This window comes from Corvus hawaiiensis, chromosome Z, assembly GCF_020740725.1.
Source record: "Corvus hawaiiensis isolate bCorHaw1 chromosome Z, bCorHaw1.pri.cur, whole genome shotgun sequence".
In the NCBI taxonomy this organism is placed as follows: Eukaryota; Metazoa; Chordata; class Aves; order Passeriformes; family Corvidae; genus Corvus; species Corvus hawaiiensis.
Window position 1 is genome coordinate 67,900,079 of NC_063255.1, and position 26,673 is coordinate 67,926,751.

At 40.7% G+C, this 26,673-nt stretch overlaps 1 protein-coding gene across 3 annotated transcripts in view; it reads left to right on the forward strand.

Moving 5' to 3' along the window:
* The window catches only part of TNPO1 (transportin 1), a 70,410-nt gene that overhangs the window by 14,779 nt on the left and 28,958 nt on the right, over positions 1-26,673 (forward strand). For 2 of the 3 annotated variants that reach the window (XM_048290857.1, XM_048290855.1), the window contains exons 2-6: positions 2,322-2,504; positions 2,680-2,793; positions 5,396-5,471; positions 22,625-22,774; positions 26,181-26,287. In XM_048290857.1, coding sequence (XP_048146814.1) covers positions 2,689-2,793; positions 5,396-5,471; positions 22,625-22,774; positions 26,181-26,287 — 438 coding nt within the window. In that variant the 5' untranslated portion in view covers positions 2,322-2,504; positions 2,680-2,688. Of the gene's footprint in view, positions 1-2,102; positions 2,505-2,679; positions 2,794-5,395; positions 5,472-22,624; positions 22,775-26,180; positions 26,288-26,673 lie in introns of those variants that run through there. The other variant, XM_048290856.1, reaches the window with a different exon arrangement.

The window sequence follows — 26,673 nt, forward strand, 5'->3', positions numbered from 1 at the left end:
GGGTAGTGTTTAGTTTAGCATTGATTCTGATTTCTTTTCTATACAAGAAGATTCTTGCTTGGGGAAAACAGATAGTAGAAAACAAAAAAGGCAAAGCATACATATATAAATGCAAAGCATACAGAAATAAACAATTTTCTGGGGGGGGGTTTTCTGTAATGCTTTCAACCTGAAGTTTTTTTTCTTGTCTCAGTCAAATTGTTTTGACTTCTTTTGCTTCCTTACATAATTTGAAGGACTAGAGATAGGTTCCTCCTTAGGTTTCATATGTAGAAGCTAAAGGAGACACCTCATCTTGCAGAATATCTTCTCATCTTGATAATGTCTCATAAATTATTCTCACCTATCTTAGAGAATGATCATGTAAAGCACTTAGATGTCTCCACTAGAGGTCTTCTGTAGAGGCTCCCAGTCATACTTCAATTTGTAGGCCTTTTTCTCTCCTTTTCATTGCAGAAAGTGGAAATTCTTACCAGGATTGAATTCTAGTTACATTCTTGGAAAGAAAGCCTACGTTATTCTTAGTTATGGATCCATGGCGTTCTTCTCTAGCTGTTCTTTCCTGTTCTGTATCTCACCCTTCCTTTCTGATCACTTCCCTTGTTTCCCATCTTTAATGTTGTTCTTTAGCACACTTGGTTTTCAGATATTAGACACATATAATCCTTGTGTCATAATTTCTGAATAGTAACTTTTGAAGCTCTAATCAAGTTCAAACAAACTTGACTGAAGTGGGACAGAAGTCTCAAAGAAAAATCAAGTTTCTACAACCTTATTGCTAAGGCACAGTTAGGTGCATGAGGCTCACATTAGCTCTTCCTTGATTTGCTGGACTTTAGCTTTCACGTGTTCCAACTATGCATGCATCCCAGAAAGATGTCTCCTGCCCACACAGTGTGACCCATTAGCATCAGTTTTAGTGGTCTGGGTCAAAATCCTTGTTTTGACATGTTCCTGTACTAGAGGGAAACCAGTGGAGATTCACCCTGATCACAAAAATCTCATGTAAATCTTGTGCCCATTCTTTCCTAGTAAATGGTGGCATGTCTTTATGTACCTACCTTACTGACTTCATCTTGGTTAGGTGCTATAAACTCTCAAGAGGTGCTCAGCTTTTGTAGTCTCCCAGAAAGTCCTTTGATAATTACAGCAGTTGCTAAAATAGAAGAGCTTAATAAATATATCCCATTATTGGGGTTTTTTTCATAAGCTGTTTTTGTTCTCTCCATTGACTTTATCTTGTATGCTATGCAGCATACTTCTCTGCTCCTTACTCCAGTGTGCATTCTTTCCTGGTTCATCAAAATGTCTCTTTCACTGTACTCATCCACATATGTAGTATAAGTACACTACCTGTCTTCTTGCCTATGATGGCTCCTTTTGCTGTTTCGTTGGAGACAAAATCAGTATTGCATTGTCTCCTTCAAGAATAGCATCACATAGTAATAGAAGGAAAATTAGCTAAGAACACTTCTTAGCACCTGAGACTGGACAGGTGACTGTCAGTGTTGGGGAGGTGAGACAAAGAGCCACATAGCAAATAACCTGGGATGCATCCTTAGGAATCAGTATTGATCCCTGTCCTCAATGCCTCTGAACAGTTGTTACGGCTGAGATGTGTAATGTTCAAACTGAGTTCTGTACTGCAGCAGAAGCAGTAGAAACTAGTTTTCATGTCAAGTGAGGTGCTTACAAACACAGTGACTAAAAGTAAGATAATAAAAACCAGGGAATTACTGGCTTTAATTTTCCCGTTTTAGACCAGTTTTAAACAGCACGTATTCTTTCTCTTGTTAGGATAGGTATAATACATTTAAAAATCTATATACATACATGTGTAATGCATATTTTACCTATATACATGTGTATGTATGTATCTAAATTGTTAATTTTAACCTGAGATCTCCCCTGATATATTTTGGGGCTAAGTTTAAGGTACGGTAGGTATTCAAAACAGTTTCTTTGGAGTTTGCATGCCCCAGCCTCCCCCCCCTTCCCCGTGTACTTAGTCCTGTTCCCTCTTTACACGTGGAATTGGGAACATCTGAGATCTGCTCAGTACTCAGACAAATGACGTAGAAGTGCAGCAGGTACCACGTTCGTGACACCGGTGTCTACTTTCGCGCCCGCACTTCTCCGTGGCGGGAGCCTCTGCACTCTCTGCCGGGCGCTGCGCCAGGGGGCTGGGCCGCGCCCGGGGTGCCCCTTCGCCCCTCGCCTGTCGCGTTCGCTGGAGGTTTCCGTCTATTCTCGGGTGGGCGGCATGGGCTCCCCGTTTCCCGTCGGCCAGGATTGAGGTGCTCGCGTTCTGTCGCCCGCAGGCTGCTGGCAGTGTGGGACGCACCGGGGAAAGGCGGACGGCGGCGCCGGCAGCCCCGAGGCGGCCCGGGCGGGCGGAGCCGTGCCCGGCGCTAGGACCCAGCAGGACGCGAGGCGACTCTTCGGGCCGGATCACAAATTCGTCGTGACTCAGTCTCTGCTCGGCGCGGAGGCAGCGGGAGCAGGTCGGTGTCCTACGTCTATCCGGCGGCTGCTGGGGTGCGTGGGGGCACGAGAGCCGGAGCGGACCGGGCACTGCCGCGCCCCTTCCCCGGTCCGGCCTTCCTTCCTCTACGCCCGCCCCCGCCCGGGCCCTGCCGCGCCGCCAACGGCGGCCGCCTGTTGTCTGCTGTTTTCCAGACAGCCAAGATGGAGTACGAGTGGAAGCCCGACGAGCAGGGGCTCCAGCAGATCCTGCAGCTGCTCAAGGAGTCCCAGTCCCCGGACACCACAACGCAGAGAGCCGTGCAACAAGTATCCTTGGCCGAGGCTTGCGGGGCCCCGAGAGTGGGCCGGGGGCGGCCGAGGGCGGGCGGGGGGGAGCGTGGCCTGCGCGGCAGCGGGGCCGGCGCTGCGGCAGCCGGGCCTCCTCGGCCGCGGAGCCGCCGCAGCGCGGGGGGCCGAGCCCTGGCCGGGGCGGGTGGCGTGGCGCGGCGTTTGAACCGTCGAGGTGGGCCGCGGGGCCGTCTTCACCCGGGGGGCACTGGGCACCTGTTGCGAGCCCGGAGCCAAAGGCCGCGTTGGGCTTGGCCGTTGGGGGATTTTTTTTTTTTTTTTTTTTAAATTTGTTTATATATTTTCAAAGCCTGTGCTTTGTTTCGTCTCCGCCGATATCCGCCGCTCTTTCGGATTCCCCCGCCCAGCCCCGAGGGCGGCCGGGCGGGAACGGGGCCTTCGGCCCGGCGGGTGCCGCCGAAGGGTCCGGGGGTGCCCTGCGCTGTGTGCCTGCTGTCCCCGCGGCAGGGCGGGGGCGAGGAGGGGCCTCTCGAAATAATCTGGCGCCGGGAATCGAGGTGAAAGCCGTAGCTGGTGGGGGTAGTGCCGCTGGCAGAGCCTCTGCCTGCCCGCCCTCGTGGGCCTGCTGGCTCTGACACTGCGCAATTTGGTACCTGGTGAGGATGTTTTTATTTGCCTGGAAGCCTGATCCTGAAACTGTGCTCGTTAAAATTCACGAAAAAGGGGAGCTCTATAGCAGTGGCTTCTTGTGCTGCTTTGCAGTACATTTGGTATTGGTGTTGTGGATTGTTGGGGGTTTTTTACCCTCGCCCCTCCCCCTCCTCTCCCTCCCCTCCCCCCCCCCGGGTCACTCTTGATTGTAGAAGTAATGACTAGCAAGGTTTTAAGGAGCAAGGATTGAGAAAGCAAAACGTTAAAATTAAGACTAATAGAAGCACAGGCCTTAAAAAATAAAGCCTCATCTATTGTCTCCTGCTCCTTGAGCTAGCCATAAGTGCTTTGAAATTTATAGAAGTGCTGAAATTCTATGAAGGATGTGAGTTTGTTATCTGGATCCCTTTTTATTTAAGGCATTTTCTTGAAGGTTTCCACAGAAAGCAACAGAATTTATTTAAGTAGGTAAGAACATATGCGTGTCTGTATATATTTATATTAAGTGTTTAGCTTTAAGCCAAATTTGCTCCACTTCTAGACTTTTGTAGCAAATGCAGTGCAGATCAGGAAGGCTTCTGCTCCTTTCTGAAAGGTGAAGGTCCATTTCATTTTGATCATCTTGTTCTTTCAGCTGTGTTCCAAATTTTTAAAATGTGATTGCTTTCTTCAAAAAATCCTAAGCAGGAGAGTCCGAAGAAGTAGTGTTCTGATAATGCCCCAAGCTTAAACCGGTGCTCGTTAGTATTTAAAATACCGAAGTGTTTATAGGACCAGTGTTTATGGTGTAGCTGTAGTGTAAAATTATATTTTAAAGCTTTGCTTCAAGTAATTTAATTATGTCTGGTTTGTTTATTGAACTATAGCATCATATATGCAAGATGGGCAGTGTAAGTGATGCTGGGTGTCTTGATGATGTATAGAACTTGACCTTAGTCAAGTCCTTTGAATAGTCCTTTCAACTGATGCTTGAAATTCTTTTTAAGTGGTAGTGAAAACTCCGTGCTGTGTTGATACCTGTTCTTTCTAGTAGGTCCTCATATGTTGGCTTGTAAAGGTTAGAGAAGTGGGATAGTTTTAGCAGTGTATTGTACATCAGTTTGGGAAAATGGTCTAATACAGGCCGTGTCCTATAATCTAAAAAAAAAAATTTAAAAAAATTATGCATGTCCTTTGAGACACACACACACGAAATTGTGATGTCTTTTCTATTGCAGAATGCTGCTTAGTAGGATGTCCAAGAAGGGTTGTGATTAATGGTTTCAAATTTAAAGTACACTTAGTCTCTATTTTTTGGTAGAAAAATCAAAAAAACTGTGTGTTTATTCTGTAATGCTGTTTCTTTATGATCCTGTTTTAGCACACTTGGGTGTTTCGATGTCAAATACAATGAAGTGGGCAGTATAGGTTAGCTAAAACCCTTTGCTAGTAAAGATATGAATTGGTATGGTTTCAGATATTTTTCCAATTAAGTTATTGTATGTTTCATGGAATAAAAAAAGAAAAGTTAAGTGGGTGAAGAAGTTGTTAAGAAAAATAGTCTAAGAGCTAGTCTTCATTTTTTGGACCAAGTAAGTGTTTTCTCATTAAGTTTCTGTTAAATACTGCTCTTTCTGTTCTTTCTTCTTCTTTCTGATACTTTTTGATCCATTTGAATACACAGTTGTTGGTAATGTTCAGCTGCCTGTTTCAGTGATATTGCTTTATAGATATTTTTAAGGATCTATTAATTTTTATGTCTGTCCATGGATTATTCTTTTAGACTTCCCCATAACTAAAAGCTATTGCTTCAGTAAGAAAATCACAGAAACTGTTTTTAGGTTGTTCCTATTCTGTATATCGTGAGCTTATAGTCACAGCTGGTTGAAGTGATGTAGCAGTACATAACGAATATAACAACCTTTGTATCCAGAAAGCTGTAAATGTTGTATGTAAAGATTCAACTTTCCTTAACAGTTTCTCTCTTCAGAAACTAGAACAACTCAATCAGTATCCAGATTTCAACAACTACCTGATTTTTGTTCTTACAAAGTTGAAGTCTGAAGGTAAGTTGTGAGATAGTGACTGTTTTATTTTACTTTTCTTTGCCTTTAAAAAAAATTATATTATTAAGCTTCAAAGAAATAGAAAGCTGACTCTAGTCAGTTTGCTGGTTGGTTGAGCTCCATACTTACGCACTTGGGGGTCTTTGTGGGGAAAAAATCTGATAACTTACCAGTACTTGCAGTATCAGCCTTAGAATGGAATCCATTCTAAAAGTCCTATGAAATCTTCTGAGAAATGTTAGAGCGTCATACCTCTATTGGACTGCAGTGAAGTTGTGGAATAACTGTGATGAATCATGACTATATACATTATAAAACATACTGCTAAGTTCAATTATGATAATTATCTCCATAGTAATGAGACTGCTAAATACTTTGAAGACTACATATTTAGAGTTGTCCAAAGATGTCTGTCATAATCTTCACTCTGAAGCTTTAATTGTAGCAAGATACAGTTAGAAATCAATCATGTTGTTTTATTGTTATGGACATTACAGTACAGGCTGTATATGGCATAGTGTGTACCCTCTACCAGTCGGTAAATTCAGCCAATTCCTTTGTGATCAGGGTGCATGAAAGATTATCTTTTCCTTGTACTACAGCTATTGTTTTGAGATGTCTTTGATAGAAAAACAAAATTTGTTTCAAGATCTCTTTAGCACATCTGTCTTCTTTACATTTGTTTGTAATCATTGTGTTTGGTTGTTTGGGTTGTTTTCTAGGTTTTTTTCCTTTAGTGTGCTGCTCTAGTACTTTTTCTGCCATTTAGTGTTTCAAAACTTTGTTTGTGAATGCTTGCTTTTTACCCTTTGATTTTACTTTTGTGTGGCCCTGTAATGTTCAAAGAATTGTCAAGAACATTTTTCTACATTTTAACTACTGGTTTGGTTGTATCAGCTTACTTCAGGAGGAGAGAAATGGAGAGGAGTAAAGTATGTTTTCCTGTTTGAAGGTTAGAGTACATCTCAGTGCTTTTGTATGTTCTCTGTAGGAAGTCGCCTGTAAAGTCCTGGGGGAGTACCTTAAGTCTGAGAGCATTTTCAAGACTTAAGTCAGGCAGGATACTGAATCTTTGAGTAGGGCACCAGTGTAGGTACACCATGTCCTTTATACCATTACCAGAAAAAAGAAAAGCAAAGCAATTCCAGTAGTGGGATATGGAATCTGTACAAAGGATGTGACAAGAGGGATGTTTCACTTCTTTTTTTTTGTCCATGAATTTGTTTTCTGACACTAACCCAACTTGCTAATTTCCCTTTCTTCATTCACTATTTGAGCCTCAGGTTCTAGATTGTCACAGATGTTTGGTGTTTAGTGGTGTGTCAGGATCACCCTAACAGAACTATTTCAGTTATTCAGTAGTCATCTTTTCCCTTCCTAATGTTTAATCACATTGACCTCTTTAGAATTGGATAAAGAGTGGGAGATGCTAGCTGTTACAAAATGGTTGTGTAAAGCTGTTTTATCTGAGGGAGAAAAAAAGCAGATTCCAGTAGGTTGCGGGGCCAAGCAAGCTGGGAAGAAGTAGCAAGTTAACTTCCAGGGAGAGGTGCTTTGGATCAGATTGCACTGATACTTCTCACAAATGCATCAGGCCTTTTGTGAGACTGCTGAAAAGCATCTGTTATTTTGATGATGCTCTTGTCCTGCATCATGACATTTTTAGAGTCATAACCTTTTGTCCAAAGCAACTATTTTTTAACTTTGTATTTCTGTTTCTGGAAATTTGCAAAATATTGAAAGTACCGTAACCAAGTCTGGTGTTGGTATTTTGCATAGTGTTTGCTGAATTCTAAATACCCTGTTGCCTTGGTTGGGTGGGACTAACGAAGAATGGCAGAAGATTGTTGATTGGATTTGCTTTGAATCCAACCAAGAGCCCTTCATCTTCCCTCATGCTCAAGTAAGGTAATGAGACTCTTAGAATTGCTGGTCAACAGCTGCAGTACTTGGATTGACTCATCCCAGTAGGTGCCTGTCTTCAGTACTAAGAAATCATTCTGCTTTTTTCCCTCCTAAAGCAGGTTCTCTTGGCTGGCTGTGTCTACAACCTTTCCACAGACCAAAAGCATAGATATTCATACTTTTCTATTCTAAGATTTTTGGAGCCATACTATCCCAGCAGAAGGAGCAATAAAAATAGGCTTACAACATCTCTGACTATCATGGACTATCAAAACACTTTAAAAACGAAGGTGTTTTGATAGTCCGTGAGAAATCTTGGCTTGGTAGCAGATGGAACTAACCTTTGATTCAGGTTTTGCTACTGTTGAAACTTCTGCTGAGAAAATGGTGCGTAAGGATACATTTAGGTGACAGCTCCTGATTGTGGTCATTGTGTTATTTGGTTGATTGAAATGTGTGTTAAATAGTATCATTGTACTGCAGTGAAGAGGGCACCGACTTACCTTTGACCTGAGTCTTGCACTTCTGTGGACAATTAACTTTGCAAGAAAACTTCTTTTGCAAAACTGGCTTTCACGGAGTCTTGCCTTTAAGATACTTAGGTAAACCTTTTGTGTAGGAAATTTCCTTTGTTTTAGCAACAGAGGGTTATTACTATTCAGTTGAAAAAACTGTTAACTTCTTTTCCTCTAGTCTTAGTGCCATCAGGCTTATGTTTCTGAATACTTGTGACTTACTGGTTCAGGATCTGTTGTGATAGTCCTACATTTAACTAGGGGTTTTCTTAGTTTTGTATTGAAATTTTTCTGGGCCCTGTCAAAGCTTGTTAAGCTTGCACCTTTCTGGACACAGGAATGCCCTGCTACCATTTCATCAGTGAAAATATATGGCCTGGTTTGCTGCTACAGCATGTCTATGCCCAAGCTTTAAGCACTTAATTTCTTTTTTCTTGGTTTTTTGGATTTGGGGTTTTTTTTGGTTGGTTGGTTTGGTTTTGTTTGTTGCAGGGGGAGGAGGATTGTGTTGTTTTTGTTATATTTGTTTTGGTTGGTTTGGTTTAGGTTTTGGGTTTTTGTTTGTTGAGGTTTTGTTTGTTTGTTTTGATTATTTTAAAATTAATGTGCATTTCTAAGAATAGTGTTGGGAATCTGAATGAACCCCAGTGTTAAAAACATCACAGTATAAAAATTGTTAAGGAAATTCAGTTAGGCATTCAGTTAGGCAGTAGGCAGGCTGATGAAAATAAAATAAGATCCCAAAGCCATTAAAGTTTAAGATACAGATCTCTAGAATGTACTTCCCATGAAGTATGGTGCTCAGAGATCTTTCTTATGTAGGTAAGATGGAGTCCAGATTGACTGAAAAGTATATGAATGAAAAAAGTGTTGTTTTGCTAATTTATCTGTAAATGAAAATATTTCCTGTAGGCACTGTTAGTGTAGTTATTCCTTCTTGGATAGGAAGGTAAAAAAATCTCACAGATAATGTAGTGATACTGCCATGTATCAACAACCACAGTGTTGATACTGTGGTTTTATTCTTTCAGTGTCCCCTGAGCTGAGCTCAGAATCCTGTAGTCTTCTGTATTCTGTTAATAATTCGTTTTCTGGAGTGTATGCATGTTGCTTCTGCTTCTCAGATGGTTTTCTGGGTTTTGTGTGGTTGTCTGAAACAGTCCAGTGCTACACGGAAGCATCAGTTCTGCCTCTGTTGTTGCTTTTTTCATTTAACTGCAGCTTTCCTGCTTTGATCCAAGTCATGCATCTAAATCCCCCTTTCCTTGTTTGCATTATTGCGTCCCTAGTCCAAGTATGTTTCTTTGAAGGAAAGTATGAGAATGTGTTTTCCTAATTTCAGCCTCTTTGTTGTCTTACTGAGACCTGTTCTAATCTCTGCTTAAGGTATATTGAGACAGTTTTCCAAGATATTTGAAGCCTGAGGCAGATCAGGACCTCTAGATGTCATAACATGAATAGTTCATATTGCAAGCAGAAGTACTGAGTTTGTTTCAGACCTTCTTGACTGCAGTGATGAAATTTTCAAAGTTGGCTGTATGAAAACCTGTTTATGCCTTTTGTAAATCAATGTTTGTAAGATACCTCTTTCTCCCTCTACTCTCAAAGAGACAGGCAGAAATGGCACCCTTCTTAATTTCCATTGTCCTGTTGTAGGACAACTTCATCAATTTCCTGGTGTTTTCTGCTTAGGTGCAGTCCAGAGTTACACCATGCTTTATTTCAAACAGCATCCTCAGCTTTGTGAATGGGAGATGGATGTGGCTTTGCACTAAATTATCAAAAGATGATGTCCGTTGTTATTCAGTGGGTCATGGTTAGTTTTTCATCGTTTCTGTAAAGTTCTGCATTCATCTCCCCATCCGCTGGGCTCTCAGCAGGTCCTGCCCTAATGGGAAAATAGTGAGATAAGTGCATGTTGGTCCTGATACTTTCTGCTGGCTTGTGTAACTGCAGTTGTCTATCCTGCTGCAGTTACACAGTGGTGATCTTATGAAGGTGCTTTAGTGACTGACTCTTCATCCCATCCAAACATGAGAACGCTAATATTTATTCTCCACAGAGTGTTATCTCAGTAGAATGACTGATCACAATCAGTGGTGTAAGGCTATTGCAGTCAAGGATCAGAGTCCTTGAGATGATCTCTTACTCTGAAGGTGGATGAGCTGAAGTTGAGAACACTGCTTTAGTACTGTTTTTGTCACAGGCTTTGAGGATGGTCTTTTGAGCTCACTTCCAAAATACTTCAGGTTTTTATAAACCAGTTGAAGATGGAGGAACAGTGTCTCTGCAGTTCTTGGTCTTGTTTATGTGATGATCTAGTCATTCAGAGTACTTTACTTTGACCTGGAACATTACCACGGAGAAAGGTCCTGTCCCCACCCTACTCCCTCCCCTCCCTTCCACACCAAATTTTTGTTTCAATGGAGCTTTTCACTGATGGTAATTTATGTTCTGGTAATCATGACACTAATAATTAATCTAGTTTTGCACATATAATTTGAAACAGCTTTTTATAAGGTATTACTGGAATCCAAAATGGTCATGTGGGTTTGATGTGAATGTTTCTGATGAGTCTTGAAATTTAAGCTTGATCCAGAGAACAGTTTTCATGAGTCTATTCCATTAGGTTCTTTCTTGGCATGTTGGTGTTGAAAGATAATTGAAGCTGAGCAAAAAAAAGACCATTATGTGAGATCACATGTTAATTTGCCAACTACCCATTTCAAGAAGACATCTTTGATTGGAAGGATTAATCCAGAAAAGTGATTCAGGAGTTTTAGTTGTTAAATTAAAAAAAAAAAACCTCCCCTACGACTTCCCCCCAGTACAGTTACTACATATCATTATTAAATATACAAAAATAATTGTCAAGTAGTGGGTCTGATTGCATTACTATTCAGAAATCAAGTCAGATTAATGTGCCTTTACAGTTTAAAATGCTGCATACCCTACATAGTGTCCTACTAACAGCAAAACATTTTCTTCTCTGAAGTTCAGATACATGAAGAATTACAAAAAGACTGACTTTTACTAACCAGTGCATAAATCTAATAGTTGAGTTGTGTAAATATCTTAAAGGAAAGAGTAGAATTACAGAATGTCCTGAGTGGGAAGAGACTCACAAAGTTCATAGAGTCCAACTCCTGTCTCTGCACAGGATGCCCCCAAGAATCACACCATGTGCCTGAGAGCATTGTCCAAATGCTTCTTGAACTCTGTCAGGCTGGTGCTGTGACCACTTCTGTGGAGAGCCTCTTCCAGTGCTCAGCCACCCTCTAGGTGAAGAAACTCTTCCTGATATTCAACCTAAACCTCCCCTTACACAAATTTAGGCCATTCCCTCAGGTCCTGTCACTGTCACCATAGAGAAGAGATCAGTGCCTGTCGCTCCCCTTCCCCTCACAAGGAAGTTTTAGACTGCAATGAGGTCTACCCTCAGGCTGCTCCAGGCTGAACAGAATAAGTGACCTCAGCTGCTCCTCCTACGGCTTCCCCTCAAGGCCCTTCACCATCCTCGTGGCGCTCCTTTGGATGCTCTCTAGCCTTACGTTAGGCTATTGTGGCACCCAAAACTGCCCCCAGCACTGGAGGTGAGGCCACCCCAGTGCAGAGGAGAGCCAGACAATCCCCTCCCTTGCCTGGTTGGTGATGCTGTGCCTGATGCCCCCAGGACACAGGTGGCCCTCCTGGCTGCCAGGGCACTGGTGATTCGTGTTCAACTTGCCATCGAGCAGGACTCTGAGGTCCCTTTCTGTGGCACTGCTTTCCAGCATCTCATTTCCCAGTCTGTCTGCACATCCAGGGTTGCCCCATCCCCAGTGCCAAATCAGCACTTGTTAGAACTTCGTACAGTTGGTGATTGTTCAGCCCTCCAATTTATTGAGGTCTCTCTGCAGGGCCTCTCTGCCTTTGAAGAAGTCAGCAGCTCCTCCCAATTTAGTATCATCAGCAGACTTACTTAGTATAATATGTATCATGTGATAATTAATTATGTAAAGTTACTAAAAATTCCATGACTTCCCCCTATATGCTCGCTAATTACTCCTTTCCATGCTTCTTCAGGGATACTGTAGTGCGGGTTTAAAGTAAGGCTTCTCCTAACAGATTATTCATTTATTTAAAGTCGTGTAAGAAACTGAATTAGATTGTGGATTTGTTATGTGATTCAGTGCTTCAGGAACACTTCCCTGGAGCTCCTTATTGTGAACATCCAGAATCAAGAGTATAAAATCTCCATTGTTACCTCTTTCCCTGTCCCTGAAGCCCATACAAGGAAGGAATTGGTATGTCATTGCCTGAAGTTCAAGTAGTTACGGATAAGATCTGTTTTGGCCTTAAAAGAAATCTTTAGGTGTAAGGGGGAGGCATTTAATCAGCGATTTCAAGCCTTTCCCTAATGTGTCTTTACAAGCTGAATGTAGTCTTCTGCAATGGGTATTTCTTTGTATGCTTTTTTAAAAAGCAAACTCTAATACTTAGTAATGTTTGGTTGTTTTTTTTACATTAAACCTAGGTGTACTTAAAATGCCAGTATCAAGCATTCCTGTGGGGTGTTTTCCTACAGAAAGCAAAAGCATTGCCAGTGTTTCTAAAGGGACTTCTGTTCACCAGGTGGTATTTGATTTAATGCAGTTCAGAGGTGCCAGCTCTTTGGAAGGACCACCAGCTCTTTTAGCTGGTGTATGATTTAGGGACCTAGGAAGCAATATTACCACTTTGTTCCAGATTTTCAGGAAGCATACTTGCTGTGAGGCATTAAGATGATAAAGCTGTTTCAGCATGTGTGTTAGCTTGCAGTGCTGGGCCAGATGCAACTGTATAGACAACCACTTCTATAAAGGCAAATTGGCTTTAGTAAAGGAATACCCTTTACCACTTTTCATGTACAAGTTAAAACATCTTTCCTTTAATGTCAGAAGAGAGTGGATCCTAAAAGAAAAAAAAAAAGACTTTTAATACTACAAATAATAATACTCACAGTATGTTTTTCCAGCTCCAGAAATGAGTCTCTTTACTGTCCATCGAAAAGGCACATCTTGATTCCACAGTTTCACACTAGTACCAGTAACAGGATAAGCATTACTACTGCTTTTGCAAAGTATTTTAAACGCCTTTCTTCTCCTTCTATAATAATATAATTCACACCCTTCACAACTCTCATGAAGCTCAGGCCTTCTGCTTTCAACAGGCATTCAGGAGCAACTGTGCCATGAGTTACATAATCATCAAAGAATGATGGGTGGTTTGGGTTGAAAGGGACAGTAAAGATTAGTTCCAACTCCCCTGCCATGGGCCATCCACTGTATCACATTACTCAGGGCACTATCCAACCCTTGAATAATTTCAGGGATGAGGCATCCACTACTTCTCTGGGCAACCTGTTCTTGTGCCTCACCACCCTCTGAGTAAAGAATTTCTTCCTAACATCTAATCTAAATCTCTCCTCTTTTAGTTTAAAAATCTTTTCCCTTGTCTTACCACTATCTGTGAAAAAAGTCACTCTCCCTCTTTTAAGTACTGAGAGGCAGCAATTGAGGGCTCCCTAAAGTGTTTTTTTCTCCAGGTTTTACAACCCCAGGTCTCAGCCTGTCTTCACAGGAGAGGTGCTCCAGCCCTCTGATCATCTTTGTGGTGCTCCTCTGGACTTGTTCCAACAGGTTGTTGTCCTTCCTGTGCTGGGGACACCAGAGCTGGATGCAGCACTGTGGGTGGGGTCCCACAAGGACAGAGTAGAGGGGGAGAATCCCCTCCCTCACCCTGCTGGCCATGGTGCTTTATATGCAGCTGAGGATACAGCTGGCTGTATGGGCTGTAAGCACACATTGTTACCTCATGTCCAGTTTTTTATCCCTTATTCCTGCTACACAGGGCTGCTCTCAATGGCTTCTTCTCCTTGTGTGTACTCATATCTGGGACTGCCCTGACCCAGGGGTAGTCAACCTCCACTTGAACTTATTGAACTTCATGAGATTCTCATGGACCTATTTCTCAGGCTTGTCCAGGTCCCTCTGGGTGACATCCCTTCCTTCTGTTGTGTCAACTGCACTGCTCAGCCTTGTGTCATCTGCAAACCTGCTGAGGGTGCACTCAATTCCAGGTAACAATGACTGCAGTCTGCACTCAGTTCTGTGTAGGGAGTTTGTAACCGCTTTGCCCTACAGCAGTTGTCTGCTTCATCTAAAGTGTCACACACTGGCACTTCAGGCAAGTGTAGATTCAACAGGACAAATTTTTGTTTTGATACCTCCAAAGAAAAGGCATTCACATAACTTCAAGTGATGGGTGTTTTTCTCTGAATCAGTAGATACACTACTGATCAGAGAAAATTCTTACTGACAAGCTGTAAGTCTCAGGAGCTTTGAACATTCCAAAATGATAAGAGCTCCCAGTTTTCCTCATTTTCATCCCCTTATAAAGAAAGAAGACTGATGAAGTCATAGGTAGAAACTCAAAACTAAAGAGACTGAAGATGGATTTCTAATTGCTTGGAGTAGCAGTATGGTCACTCAGCAAAGCGTCTCATTTTCACTCATACTCTTAACCTTCCTAATAAGAACTCCTGTTGTAGTGGTTTGGTACCAAAATACAAAAAAAAATAATCTAAGTTCCTAAAATAATAACAGTAGTAAAATATTAAATGTATGAAAGTGTATTGAATTAAAAGCAGGTCTGTGCTCTTTATTTTCATGTTTTAGCTAGATACACAGCTGCTTAGGAAGAACACCGGCAGTAGTGCCAGAACTATGTTCTGATGTTTACTGGAGTGCAAACTAATATTGCTAATTAAAAGTCTGATGATATTACTCAGAAAAGTCAGCCAGAATGAACAGGGGAAAAAAAAAAAGGAAGCACGCTGAGTACAGTGTGGAGGAAAGGAGGAGGTTTTCCTTTCACTAATTGGTCATTATAGAGGAAGAAGCCTTACTTGCTGGTAAGGGTATCAGAGAAACAAAGCAGTCTGGCTTTAAGACAACATTTACGATTGCATGCTACCACACAACTTTCTGTTAAGCTATACCTGTAGGATATAGACAGAAGGAAAACTAGGCAGAACTTCCACTGTGCAGCACCCTGTACAGGACCAGTGTTGTGAGTATCCTGTATTTTGTGTTTTCCAATACTCAGCAGTTTGAATAGGATTCTGAATTACTCATTTTGATAACACAGCCTTATTTTACTCATTCAAGTAATCCTTGTGTACTAACAGCTATTCAAATGACAGATTATCCTATATTTTAATATATAAGATTCACCTTCGATATTCAGAGAGTGACAAAACCTCTACTCATCTGATGAGGCAATTTCTTCAGATAGATTAATGACTCTAAATCTGTATTCATTCACTGCCAGATGCTGTCTAAGCAAGTTCTGTTGGGAACGTCATAATTTCCTTTTCCTATGCACTTGACTAAGTGCAGAAGTCCATGTTGTTATCCTCTTCCCCGCCCTCAGAAAGTAAATGCCAGAGAGAGATGACATTACTTTTAAAATGTTTTCAAACTACTGCACTATCCTGCATTTGTTGTATAGTTTGAGACCTTGTAGTGAATCATGTTCTCATCACGCTAAATCCCTATTTCTTATTAATGATTCTTCTGCTTTTGATAGAATTCTAGGACTATTTTAACTGCTGGATCAGGAGACAACACATGAGACCACATGAGAGAGGAAAAGTGCTGGGACAATTGGTTTGTGGAGATTTGATAGAGAAGCTGAAAGTAGGAGTGAAACCAGAAAATTAGTTCTTTAACCTTTTCTTGATTTTGCAATTGTAGAGATATACAGAATTTGGCACTCTGATTACATGTAGTAATTATCAGAATACAAAACCTTCCAGAACTAATTGTAGTGGGTTTACCTGGCTGGATGCCAGATCCCTGCCAAAGCTGCTCTGTAATTCCCCTCCTCAGCTGGACATGGGTGAGGGAGTACAACAGAAGTCCCATGGATTGAGAATAAGGATAGGGAGAGGAGAGATCATTCACTGATTATTGTCACAGGCTTGGGGAAATACTTTAATCTATTGGCAGTCAAATCAGAGCAGGGTAATGAGAAATAGAGCCAAATCTTAAAACACCTCCCTTCCACCTGGGCTTAACTTTACGCCCACTTTTCTCTACCTCCTCTCCCCCAGTGATGCAGGGGGACAGGAAATGGGGGCTGTTGTTAGTTCATCACACATTCTCTCTGCCACTCGTTCCTCCTCAGGGGGAGCACTCCTCATACTTTCCCCCTGTTCCAGTGTGAGGTCCCTCGCACAGAAGACAGTCCTCCACAAGCTTTTACAACATGAGTCCTTTCCACAGGCTGCAGTTCTTCACAAACTGTTCCAGTGTGAATCCCTTCCATGGAGTGCAATCCTTCAGGAACAGACTGCTCCAGTGCAGGCTTCCTATAGGGTCACAGCCTCCTTTGGGCACCCATCTGCTCTAGTGTGGGGTCCTGCATGGACTGCAGGTGGATATCTCCTCCACCATGAACCTCCGTAGGCTGCAGGAGGACAGCCTGCCTCATCATGGTCTTTACCACAGGCTGCAGGGGAACATCTGCTCTAGCACCTGGAGCATCTCCTGCCTCTCGTTCAGTTACCTTCATGTCTGCAAGGCTGTTTCTCACACATTCTCACTCCTTTCTGCTCTGGCTGCAATTGCTCTTGCATAGTAACTTTTTTCCTTTCTTAAATCAGAGAATCATAGAATATGTTGAGTTGAAAGGGACCCATCAGGATCATTGAGTCCAGCTGGCCCTGCACAAGATACCCCAGGAGTCACACTGTGTGCCTAAAAGTGTTACCCAAAGGCTTCTTGAACTCTGGCGGGCTTGGTGCTGTGACCTCTTCCCTGGGGAGCCTGTTCCAGTACTCAACCAGCCTATGGGTGAACATCCTTTTCCTGATAGCCAACCTAAACCTCGCCTGACTCAGCTTCATGCCATTTCCTCAAGTCCTGTCTTGAGGGTGAAGAGATGGGCACCTGCTCCTCTGCTGTTTTCCCACCATTGCTGATGTGCTCAGCCCTGGCCAGTAGCAGGTCCATCTTGGAGCCATTTGGCACTGGTTCTGTTGAACTTGGGGGACACTTCTTGCAGCTTCTCAGAGAAGTCACCTCTGTAGCCCCCATTCCCCTACCAAAACCTTGCCACATAGACTCAAATGTACTAGCCAACAAGTTTATTTCTGGTCAGCAGTTCAATACTCCTCCCATATTGTCCACAGTTCAATTTTATTTACACCATCATGTTAAGAAGTGTAACTCATTATTCAATAAATATGCAAAACTCAGTATCAGCAGAACATTTCCAGCTTTGTTGTGGTCTCTTACAGACATTCCTAAGCTTAGGCAATTGAGTTAAATTATTTTCCATTACTCACATAAGTCAATGGAGAGCACTGATTAACTTCAGACTAGTCACTACATTTCAAGGTCATTTATGTGTTGACATACACTGAATGTTTTGAAATACCACTCCAGCTCCAGACATGATAGTAACCATATCCATTTAAGTCAAAAGACTTACACTTAAGGCATAATCCTATATAAAAAAAAAAGCAGGATTTTTTTCTGCTAGGAAGCTTGTGAAGCTGTTTTTGTACTGTATTCTTATATATTAGGATAGAAGAAATTGTTCATTTTCTTCTTCCCATATTACAAAGTTCTTGTGGAATTCTTATTTTTTTTGATTTTTTCTCTTTTAGCAGAGTCAGTCTCATTAGTGCATCAGAAATCTTCATATGCAGCAGTGACACTAGTCATTGTCAATACACATTTTGTATTGGTACATAGTAAATCCATATTGATAGTTAAAACACAGAATGAGCGCTTATTTCTGGAAAAGGCTTTACAGCTTTAAGATGGAGATTGACAGACAGTTTTGCCTTAGGAAACGTCTCACCCTCACATCTAGTGTTGCCAATATCACAAAATACCACAGCAAATACAGCCATGCTCATAAATCATTATATCACAGCTTGTGAATGGACAAATGTTCTCATCCCAGTCAGTCAGTTCTTTTAGTGATCTAGCAAGTTATGTTTGACCTGCTGGTCAAACTAAAGGGCAAGAAGAAAATGCACAGACAGTGAAAGCAGGGGCGCAGCACAGGAAAGACTTGGAACAGGTCTAGAGGAGGGCCACAAAGATCATCAGAGGGTTGGAACACCTCTACTATAAGGAAGGGCTAAGAGAGCTGGGGTGATCGATCCAGCATGGGGAAAAATAAGGCTTTGAGGAGATGTTACTGCAGGCTTTCAATACCTTATAGAGGGCCTATAGGAAAGACAGGGACAAGCTTTTTAGCCAGGCTTATTGTGATAGAACAAGGTGTAGTGATTTTAAACAAAAAGAGTGTTGGTTTAGACTAGATCTATGGAAGAAGTTTTTTACAATGTGGGTAGTAGAACACTAGAACAGGTTGCCTAGGAAGTAGTGAGTGCCTCATCCTTTTAAACATTCCAGGTGAGATTGGATGGGGCTCTGAGCAACCTGATTTAATTGAAGATGTTCTTGCCCATGGTGAGGATGTTGGATGAGATAACCTTTTAAGGTGCCTTCCAACTCAAATCATTCTATGATTCCTAAGGCATGGTGAAATATATACTTCTCTGGGCTTGCAAAAACCTTGTAGCTTTTATATGTGCACCCTTTGTCATACAAACCCTCAATAGATGAAATGTGGCTGTTTGAGGACACACTTTGGCTCTTAAAAGTACTTTAGTAACCCTAAAATAATTTGTGTACTGTGGCTATGTATCTACTTGCTCTGTCTGTTATTAAAATTTGGAACTAGTATGAGAGTCTTAAAACAGAATTGAAAATTTATTGAGAAACAAATGACAATTGTTTTATGGTTTCGTTTTAAAGTGAGACAATGTGAGAGATGAATCTTCAACTGATTAACTGATTTGGCACCAAAAATGATACCAAATGCCAGAGGTCTGCTTCACATTCCTTCTTTTTCTTGTACTATATGTTCTTGTCAACTCTATATTTCCAAGTTGACTGAGATAAAAGGAGACAAGACTGTGAGCTTTTTTGATGGCTGAAGCATATGGCTGACAGAACTAATCACAAAATCTAAGAAGACTAAGGAGTGTCTTACTCAGCTTTTAAGCCATCTGCCTGTAATTTTGGTGTTACAGCAAGAATTCCATCCAGGCCTATATTACTATTTTCTGACAGTGTAGCTGTTAAGTTGTTGAACACTGTGGATTCCATAAATAACCTTGTCCAGTCATATCTGAAATTGTTTTCTCAAACTAAGATTTTAACTATTTGTTATTTATTTTTTTAATGCTTGGATATCAGATTTGGGCTGCTTCTGTAGCTCAAGTGGTTGGGGGTTGTTCAGCAAAAAGTCCTTTGTGATTTTTGCTTGTCATCTCTCAGTCTGTTGATAACTGATTTTGGTTTTATTTTTAATTTTTCTTCTTTTTCTCATTTTGTTACTTCATTTGTCAGATGCCACTTCCATTATGAATCCCATGGAATCTTTGTTGCAGATATGTGGGATAATCATTCTATGAAGAATACTTTTTCTGATATCCTGTCTAAAAGAATGGATTAAAGATATTTTGTACTGCCACATACCATAGAATAGTTTGTGAAGAAAAAAAAAATGGTCCTGATGTTTCACCTTCATGCGACCTTTATTTTTATCTAAACCAGTTGACTAATCTGTCTGTTTTTGACAAAAGGAACTTAATAGTATGTGTATCTCTGCTCGGTTAAATTGAAGCTGTTGCCTTGTCCCTTTTGTAGCTGTAGCCAGGCATTCTAATGGATTAATGTTTTTCCTGTTTATTTAATGTACTGTTTAATATTTTCATTCTAGAGTTTATCCTACTAGTGACTAGCCTACTGTGTTCTAATCAGACATTGGTTGTCACTGATTTCTTTCATACCAAGATAGTGCTAGATGATGAAGAATTACAGTGACTATTGTATTTGGTATCTGTGGGTGCTAACAATAATGGTTTTTTGCAAAAGTTTTAAAACGTGTGGAAATTAAAGGAGGACTCCTTTGGCTTCTTTTCTCCCCAGGCACAATTTTAAGTAATTGTAATAATTTATGAATGACTGAATTTCTTGAAGGTGTGTGTACCTATCAATGGAAGTTACGTAAAGCAATCAGAGTTTGACATCCGTTATTGGCATAAGAATTGATGTGAAGATTTTACTTTTAATTCAGAGACTACTGTGTCAAAATTACTTGATTTGACTTGCCAAGTAACTGTAGTAATACTTGTGACAGCTCACAACTAAGTTGTGTGGTGGAGAAAAGTTTGTCCATGCATACAGTCTTTAGGTTTTTATTTAAAATAATAAACTCTTGCTTCCCTCCTTCTCCCAGAAAAGATGCTGGCCAGTGTAGTGCTGTGCAAGTGAAATGAATTTTATTTTTTACATTGTTTATAAGTTGATACTTAAATCATATAGTGTAGATAAAGTTGTAGAATTGTCTCAAATATGTATTCATTGGGTGGCTTCCTGGTTTAAGAAGTTACTGAATTCTAAAGGACATGTTTGTTTCTGTATCAATACATTTGTAGTTCTGGAGCATTCTAACTAATGCTTCTTTAAAAGAACTGAAATATGAGCATAGAAGACAAGACTAAAAGGTGTATGAAGGCAGTCTGGTTTTGGTGCTCAAAATCAGTTGATTTAAATGATTTTTAATTTCTGATCAGCCAAACAATTCCTTCTCTTCTGTAAAGTTCTGTTTCTCTTCTAACTGGTATAAAGTGTCTAATGTCCATCAGTCATGTCAGTCAGACATCCAGTGTTGTGAGAGTCTTGGTGTTCTGGTGCAGTAGCTTTAGTTTGAAAGTACTTTATATTTGAAAGTTGTATCCCTTATTTTGCTTCTCCTTATTTCTTTTGGGATAATAATAGTTTTGAAGGGCTGGAATAGATCCATGTGTAGACTAATTCCTGGCACAAAGGAATTCCTTATTTCACCCAAATCAGCTCTTCATAGAAAAAAATCAACAAGTGGTAAAAATGCTGATTAAAATTAGCTTCCAGTGCTATTAGGATTGCTGTAAACTGTAAATTTAAATTTGTTTATACTGTAAACTAACCCTTTCTATATAGAACATTCAGATCTCATTTTCAACATATCTCAGATGTAATACAAAGTTACTCATGCCCTTGGTTAAGAACCAAACATGAATCTGCTCCACTATAAATGAAAAAGCTAGGCTGTTCTTTTTCCATTCCTCTACTTGGCCCAGTAACTTAGAGAAAGCTCAGTGAACAGAATTCAAACTGTTGCCTGAACTCCAGTTCTTACTCAATTCAGGTCAATTCTGGTTGTGTTTATTTTATGGCTCATACTGTGTAACACTTAACCTTATAATGTTGTCTAAAGATCTCTTTTTTCCTTCTCCCTCTAATTATCAATTTAGTAGATCAACAGAACAGCTCATTTCTGAAGGGATTTAAGTACCTTACTTTGTAGAAAAATTGAACATTATATTTCTGTGGGAATATGGGTAGAAGTTTTACTGCACAGTCCCTGCATCATTTCCATATCCTACTGTGGTGAAACCAGGTTTGTCACCAGTTCTTTACAATATCAGTGTTGCAGCAAGCCAGTCAGTGTAATCAGAATATCTGAATGTCTTTGGCTGACAAATATCTTTAATAAAGTTTCCTATATCCTGTGACTTCAGGTCTATTCCTTGCTTACACGTCTATTCAAAACTTTCTCTTAAAATGTAGAGCTTGTAATCCAGTATTTTAGTTTTGAGTGAATAAAGATAGTGTATCACAGAATCAACACAATAGGCTGAGTTGGAAGGGACCAACAAGGGTCACCCAGTCCAACTCCTGGCCCTGCCCAGGACACCACAGAATCCCCTGAGTGCTTGAGAGCACTGTCCAGACTCTCCTTGAACTTTGTCAGTCTTGGTGACCACTTCCCTGGGGAGCCTATTCTAGTGCCCAGCCACCCTCTGGGTGAAGAACCTTTTTCTAATACCCAACCTAAATCTCCCCTGACACAACTTCAGGCCATTCTCTTGGTTCCTGTCACTGTCACCATAGAGAAGAGATCAGTGCCTGCCCCTGCTCTTCCCCTCACAAGGAAGCTGTAACTGCAGTGAGGTCTGTCCTCAGGCTGCTCCAGGCTGAACAGACCAAGTGCCCTCAGCTGCTCCTCCTACAGCTTCCCCTCCAGACCCTTCACCATCCTCGTGGCCCTCCTTTGGACACTCTCCAATAGCTTTATATCTCTCTTATCCTGTGGCACCCAAAACTGCCCCAGCACTGGAGGTGAGGCTGCCCCAGTGCAGAGCAGAGCGGGACAATCCCCTCCCTTGCCCGGCTGGTGATGCTGTGCCTGATGCCCCCAGGACACAGGTGGCCCTCTTGGCTGCCAGGGCACTGGTGATTCGTGTTCAACTTGCCATCGAGCAGGACTCTGAGGTCCCTTTCTGTGGCACTGCTTTCCAGCATCTCATTTCCCAGTCTGTCTGCACATCCAGGGTTGCCCCATCCCCAGTGCAGAATCTAGCACTTATGCTTGTTGAACTTTATGTGGTTGGTGATTAATTTGTGTACTCTGAACCTGAAAAGGTTTGCTAGGTGAATTGATGGGTGTAGCTGGAAAGAGAGATAAGGAAATTAAGATTAATATCTCTATATAAGCTTTGATCCTGTGGCATTGTTTTGAAAATCTGCTTTATTCCTATGAGACGATTGAAGGTTGACTAATTACTTTCTGTTGCAGATGAGCCAACACGTTCCTTGAGTGGTCTTATCTTGAAGAATAATGTAAAAGCACATTTTCACAACTTTCCAAATGGGGTAACTGACTTCATTAAAAGTGAATGTCTGAACAACATCGGTGATTCCTCCCCCTTAATTAGAGCTACTGTAGGTAAGTTTGTTCTTAATGCTGTCCTCTGCATACTGAAAATGTTACTGATTTGGGTGAGAGCTGTACTAAGGCTATAAAGAGTTACTAAACTCCTAAAATTTTTTGTTTCTCATAATTGCCACAACTTCGCTGTGTTTCAATGATATTTGTCATTATTGTGAATATAAAGATACCGCACTTTAAGTTCCTATTATTTTAGAAGTGATATAGCAATTCAGTTCATATTTCTTGACATGTAACTGAATATAAGTTTATTTTAATCTACTTAAATTCAGCTTGCTGCCAGCTTATATACCTAAAAACAGGAACACAGTAAAGGTCTGACTTAAGAACTATTCCAGTACTCTGATTGCATCAATGAAAACATTTCTGTTAGCTGATTTTCTACAACCCACCCCCTGTATGCACACATACGCACATCCCTTCAGGGAATCATCATACCATGCCTAAGCCATTCACATAAAAAGCTTCTCTTAGAAAACAGTAGATAAAGTGTGGTGTACAGAGCTTCATAGTGTCATAGAATCATGAAATGGTTTGGGTTGGAAGAGACCTTAAAAATCATCTAGTTCCAGTGAGAAGTTTTATTTGTTACATGAATTTTTGATTTTGTAAATACCTTGTTTTGATACACGTTTCATAAAATAGGTGTATTTGTATTATTTTGACTTAGTTCAAGGTAAAGTTGCTTTTCTGTCTGTTCTTTGAGAATACAGTTTCCTCCAACATTGTAGTAATTTTCCTGCTCTGCTCAAAAACTAGAAAAACGTAAAATACATATTTGAATATTGAAAGTACGTATGGGTGTCATTTCAGAAAGAAATTCAGCTTCTCTCAGTTGACTCCTCTTATAAAACAATCTACCAGTTACTGTTCTTTTGGAATCATTTGCTTTTTCTGTAGGACTCCCTCTCCAGGCATTCAGGTTACGGACTAACCTAAGACCAGAGAAAATTACTCATTTCTTAGCTTTTTCCTGCTGTCTTGTCAGTTGTCAGGCTGCTTTACTATGAATTTTATTAATGTCCAATATTCTAATGAGAGTAGAAACAAGTCTTTGAGTGGCAGGTACTCTTTGAATTGCAGGTTGTAGAAGAGTCATGCTTACTTCTTTGTTCATAGGAGTTTTCAGTGGAGTACTATGGAGCTAACTAGGGAACATATTCCAGCTCCATTTGGTTTGGTGACTTAGGGTTGTTTGGTGATGGTCTGTGGGATGTTCTTTTGAGGAATGTGGGGGTTGTTTTCAAGCAGTTACTCTTAAATTTTTCCTGATAGGAAATGCTTGTGGATTAGTAGCTCAATTATTGTTCAGCTTTAAGTGATCCTTGCAGGGATTATTCAGCATGTATGAACTCTCAAGATGAATAGCAGCTGATAAGATGCATGCTTGCATAATTGTTGCTGTTTTGCCTGTGTTTGGCACCCTTGCTGTTTGAATTACTGGATCCTTGTAGCTGTCTGACATTGGTCCAGTACCCACTGGTTTCTTGGTACTAGCAAGGTGTAAAGATATTACTGCCTACCTAGACTGCCTTTAGCATGAGTTGGCACGTGCAGATTAGAGTTGCTCCTTCTGATGAGTATATGTTTTTGCAATTCAAGCACTATCAATTTAATGAGCCAAATGCAAATAACATCTCGGGAATTCTGAGAGCAAAATGAGCAAGTATGTCAAAATGGCATCAGGGAGGATTTAACGCAGTGTTCACTCTCCTCTGTGGTCTCTAGCATCTAGTGCTAATCAGACAAAAGCAGATACCTTTTGGCCAAGATGGAAACAAAGTGATTATTCCCATCTTCAGAAGTCACCTTGCTGAGGAGAATAAGCGCATGCCTTGAGACCAAATGATAGCTACACATTGTTTTATCCTTACTTATTCTAATCCCCAAATGAGTTACAGAGTGTATCTTCTCTGTGCTGTTAACCTGTGGTACAGGTTTTAAAACCCCATGTGCTAATCTTGAAATACAGATTCAAGTTTAAGCTGCATTTGTTCAGGACGCACAAATCTACCAGGATATAAATACATCTCATTAGAAAGTGTCTGCAACTGTTCTTAAAGCTTTCTAGGAACTCTAGTCTGGGCAGGACCTTAGTGTAGCTCCTGCTTGGAAGCAAGCAGGGAAAATAGTTAGTGTTTGAAAGTAGTGGTGGAACTGGAGAGCTTCACTGCAGGAGGAAATTGAAAGCTAATGATTGCCCTATGAGGGGGAATTTTGTTACGAAGTTCAGCTTTTAAAAGTTAAGGAGTTGAGAAATCGACTTCAGGCATTACAGGGGCAAACCACCATCTGTACAGAAAGTTCATAATGACATGTATGGTCTGAATTGCATGCTATATCATTTCATCCTCTGAAACCACTTCGAGGACCTTGAAAAGATCCAGCATATTGCATCAAAGGAGCAATGCAAAAGTATCTCTTAGTTACTGTGTGTCCTGTCCAGAATGTCTTTTGCTCTGTAATGTTGTCCTCTATTCTTGTGTATTTAACAAGAATTTTAGCATTTTATTCCAAAGAAAAATTACATATTGCGAGTAGACTCTTTTTCCATCACTTTTTGCTTGGGAGATTGCCCCTTATAGTAGTATTGAGTTCTTCTGTGTTCGTACTCATTAGAAGTAACTGCCAGTAGCATTAAGGATTGTGCTAGCTGTTGTATTTTGCATTGGAGCAAAATGGACTCATACAAATTAAGTCCTAGTTTATAAGTAGCTTTCTCTGTCCCTGTCACCTAACTAGTTTTCCCCCAGATTTCTATATATGCTGGAAACAAACAGAATTAGTGACACTTTGGGCTAACCTGTCTGTTTACTGGCTCTCACAGCTCCTCACTGGATGACCTACCATAGTGTTTAAGCTCTTAGTAGGTATCTTAGTCTTAGAATGTGTCCTTAAGGCTTAGTGTAAACACAGTAAAGTTGTGAACACATAATTTCTCACTGGGTTGTAAGTTCATTGAATGACAGATTCCCACATTCATGCTTTTCGTATCATAGTAAAAAAGAGGTGACTTGGGGAGGATACTCTGTACTTATTAAAGGTCCAGATTTGTACAGTGTTTAGTAAACTTAGAGCCAAAGCTGCCCTGCTGTGTTATTAATTATAAATTATACAGATATATAAATGCTGTAATTTCCTTAAGTGAAGTTACTTGGTGCTTGATTTCTAATGTGTGATCCCTTTGTAGCAGCAGGAAGGAGCAACCTGCCTTTGCTGTTCAAAGCCCTTCAAATAACATTTAGAATTAAATGTACTTCCTCTTCTAATGCGTGCCAGTCTTAACAAAACCATAACTTTCTTAGTTCTTTAGATATTTAAGAGGAGGAAAATAAGAAAAATTGATATGAAACAAGTGAAAGCATGTGAGATCTCATTTTCTCCATTCTTCTCTTTCTTTTAGGGATTCTGATAACAACCATTGCCTCAAAAGGGGAGTTACAGAATTGGCCTGAACTCTTGCCAAAGCTTTGCAGCCTGTTGGATTCTGAAGATTACAATACCTGTGAGGTAATGAGATTTATAGAAAACAGAAGATGATCATCTGAATTTTATTATTTTTATCTCTCTTCACACACACTATGTATATGTGTATATACATACATATCATGTATGCATGTCTGTATGTATTTATACGTGCCCATGTGTTCTCCTTGGAGAACAGTGGCTCAGATTTGATACTTTTTCTTCTACCTGTGGTCCACGTTCTTACCGTTCATTCAAACAAATTCATTTTCTTTGCATAAAAGCAGAATAAGATTGCAGATGGATAGTCATAGTATCTCAGCTGAGAAGTCTCCTGAAGTTACCACTTCGTGATGCCTAGTCTTTTAGGCACCATTAGCATCATTAAGATGATGCTGAATTTTCTCTTACATAAAAGCAGTGTTCATTCT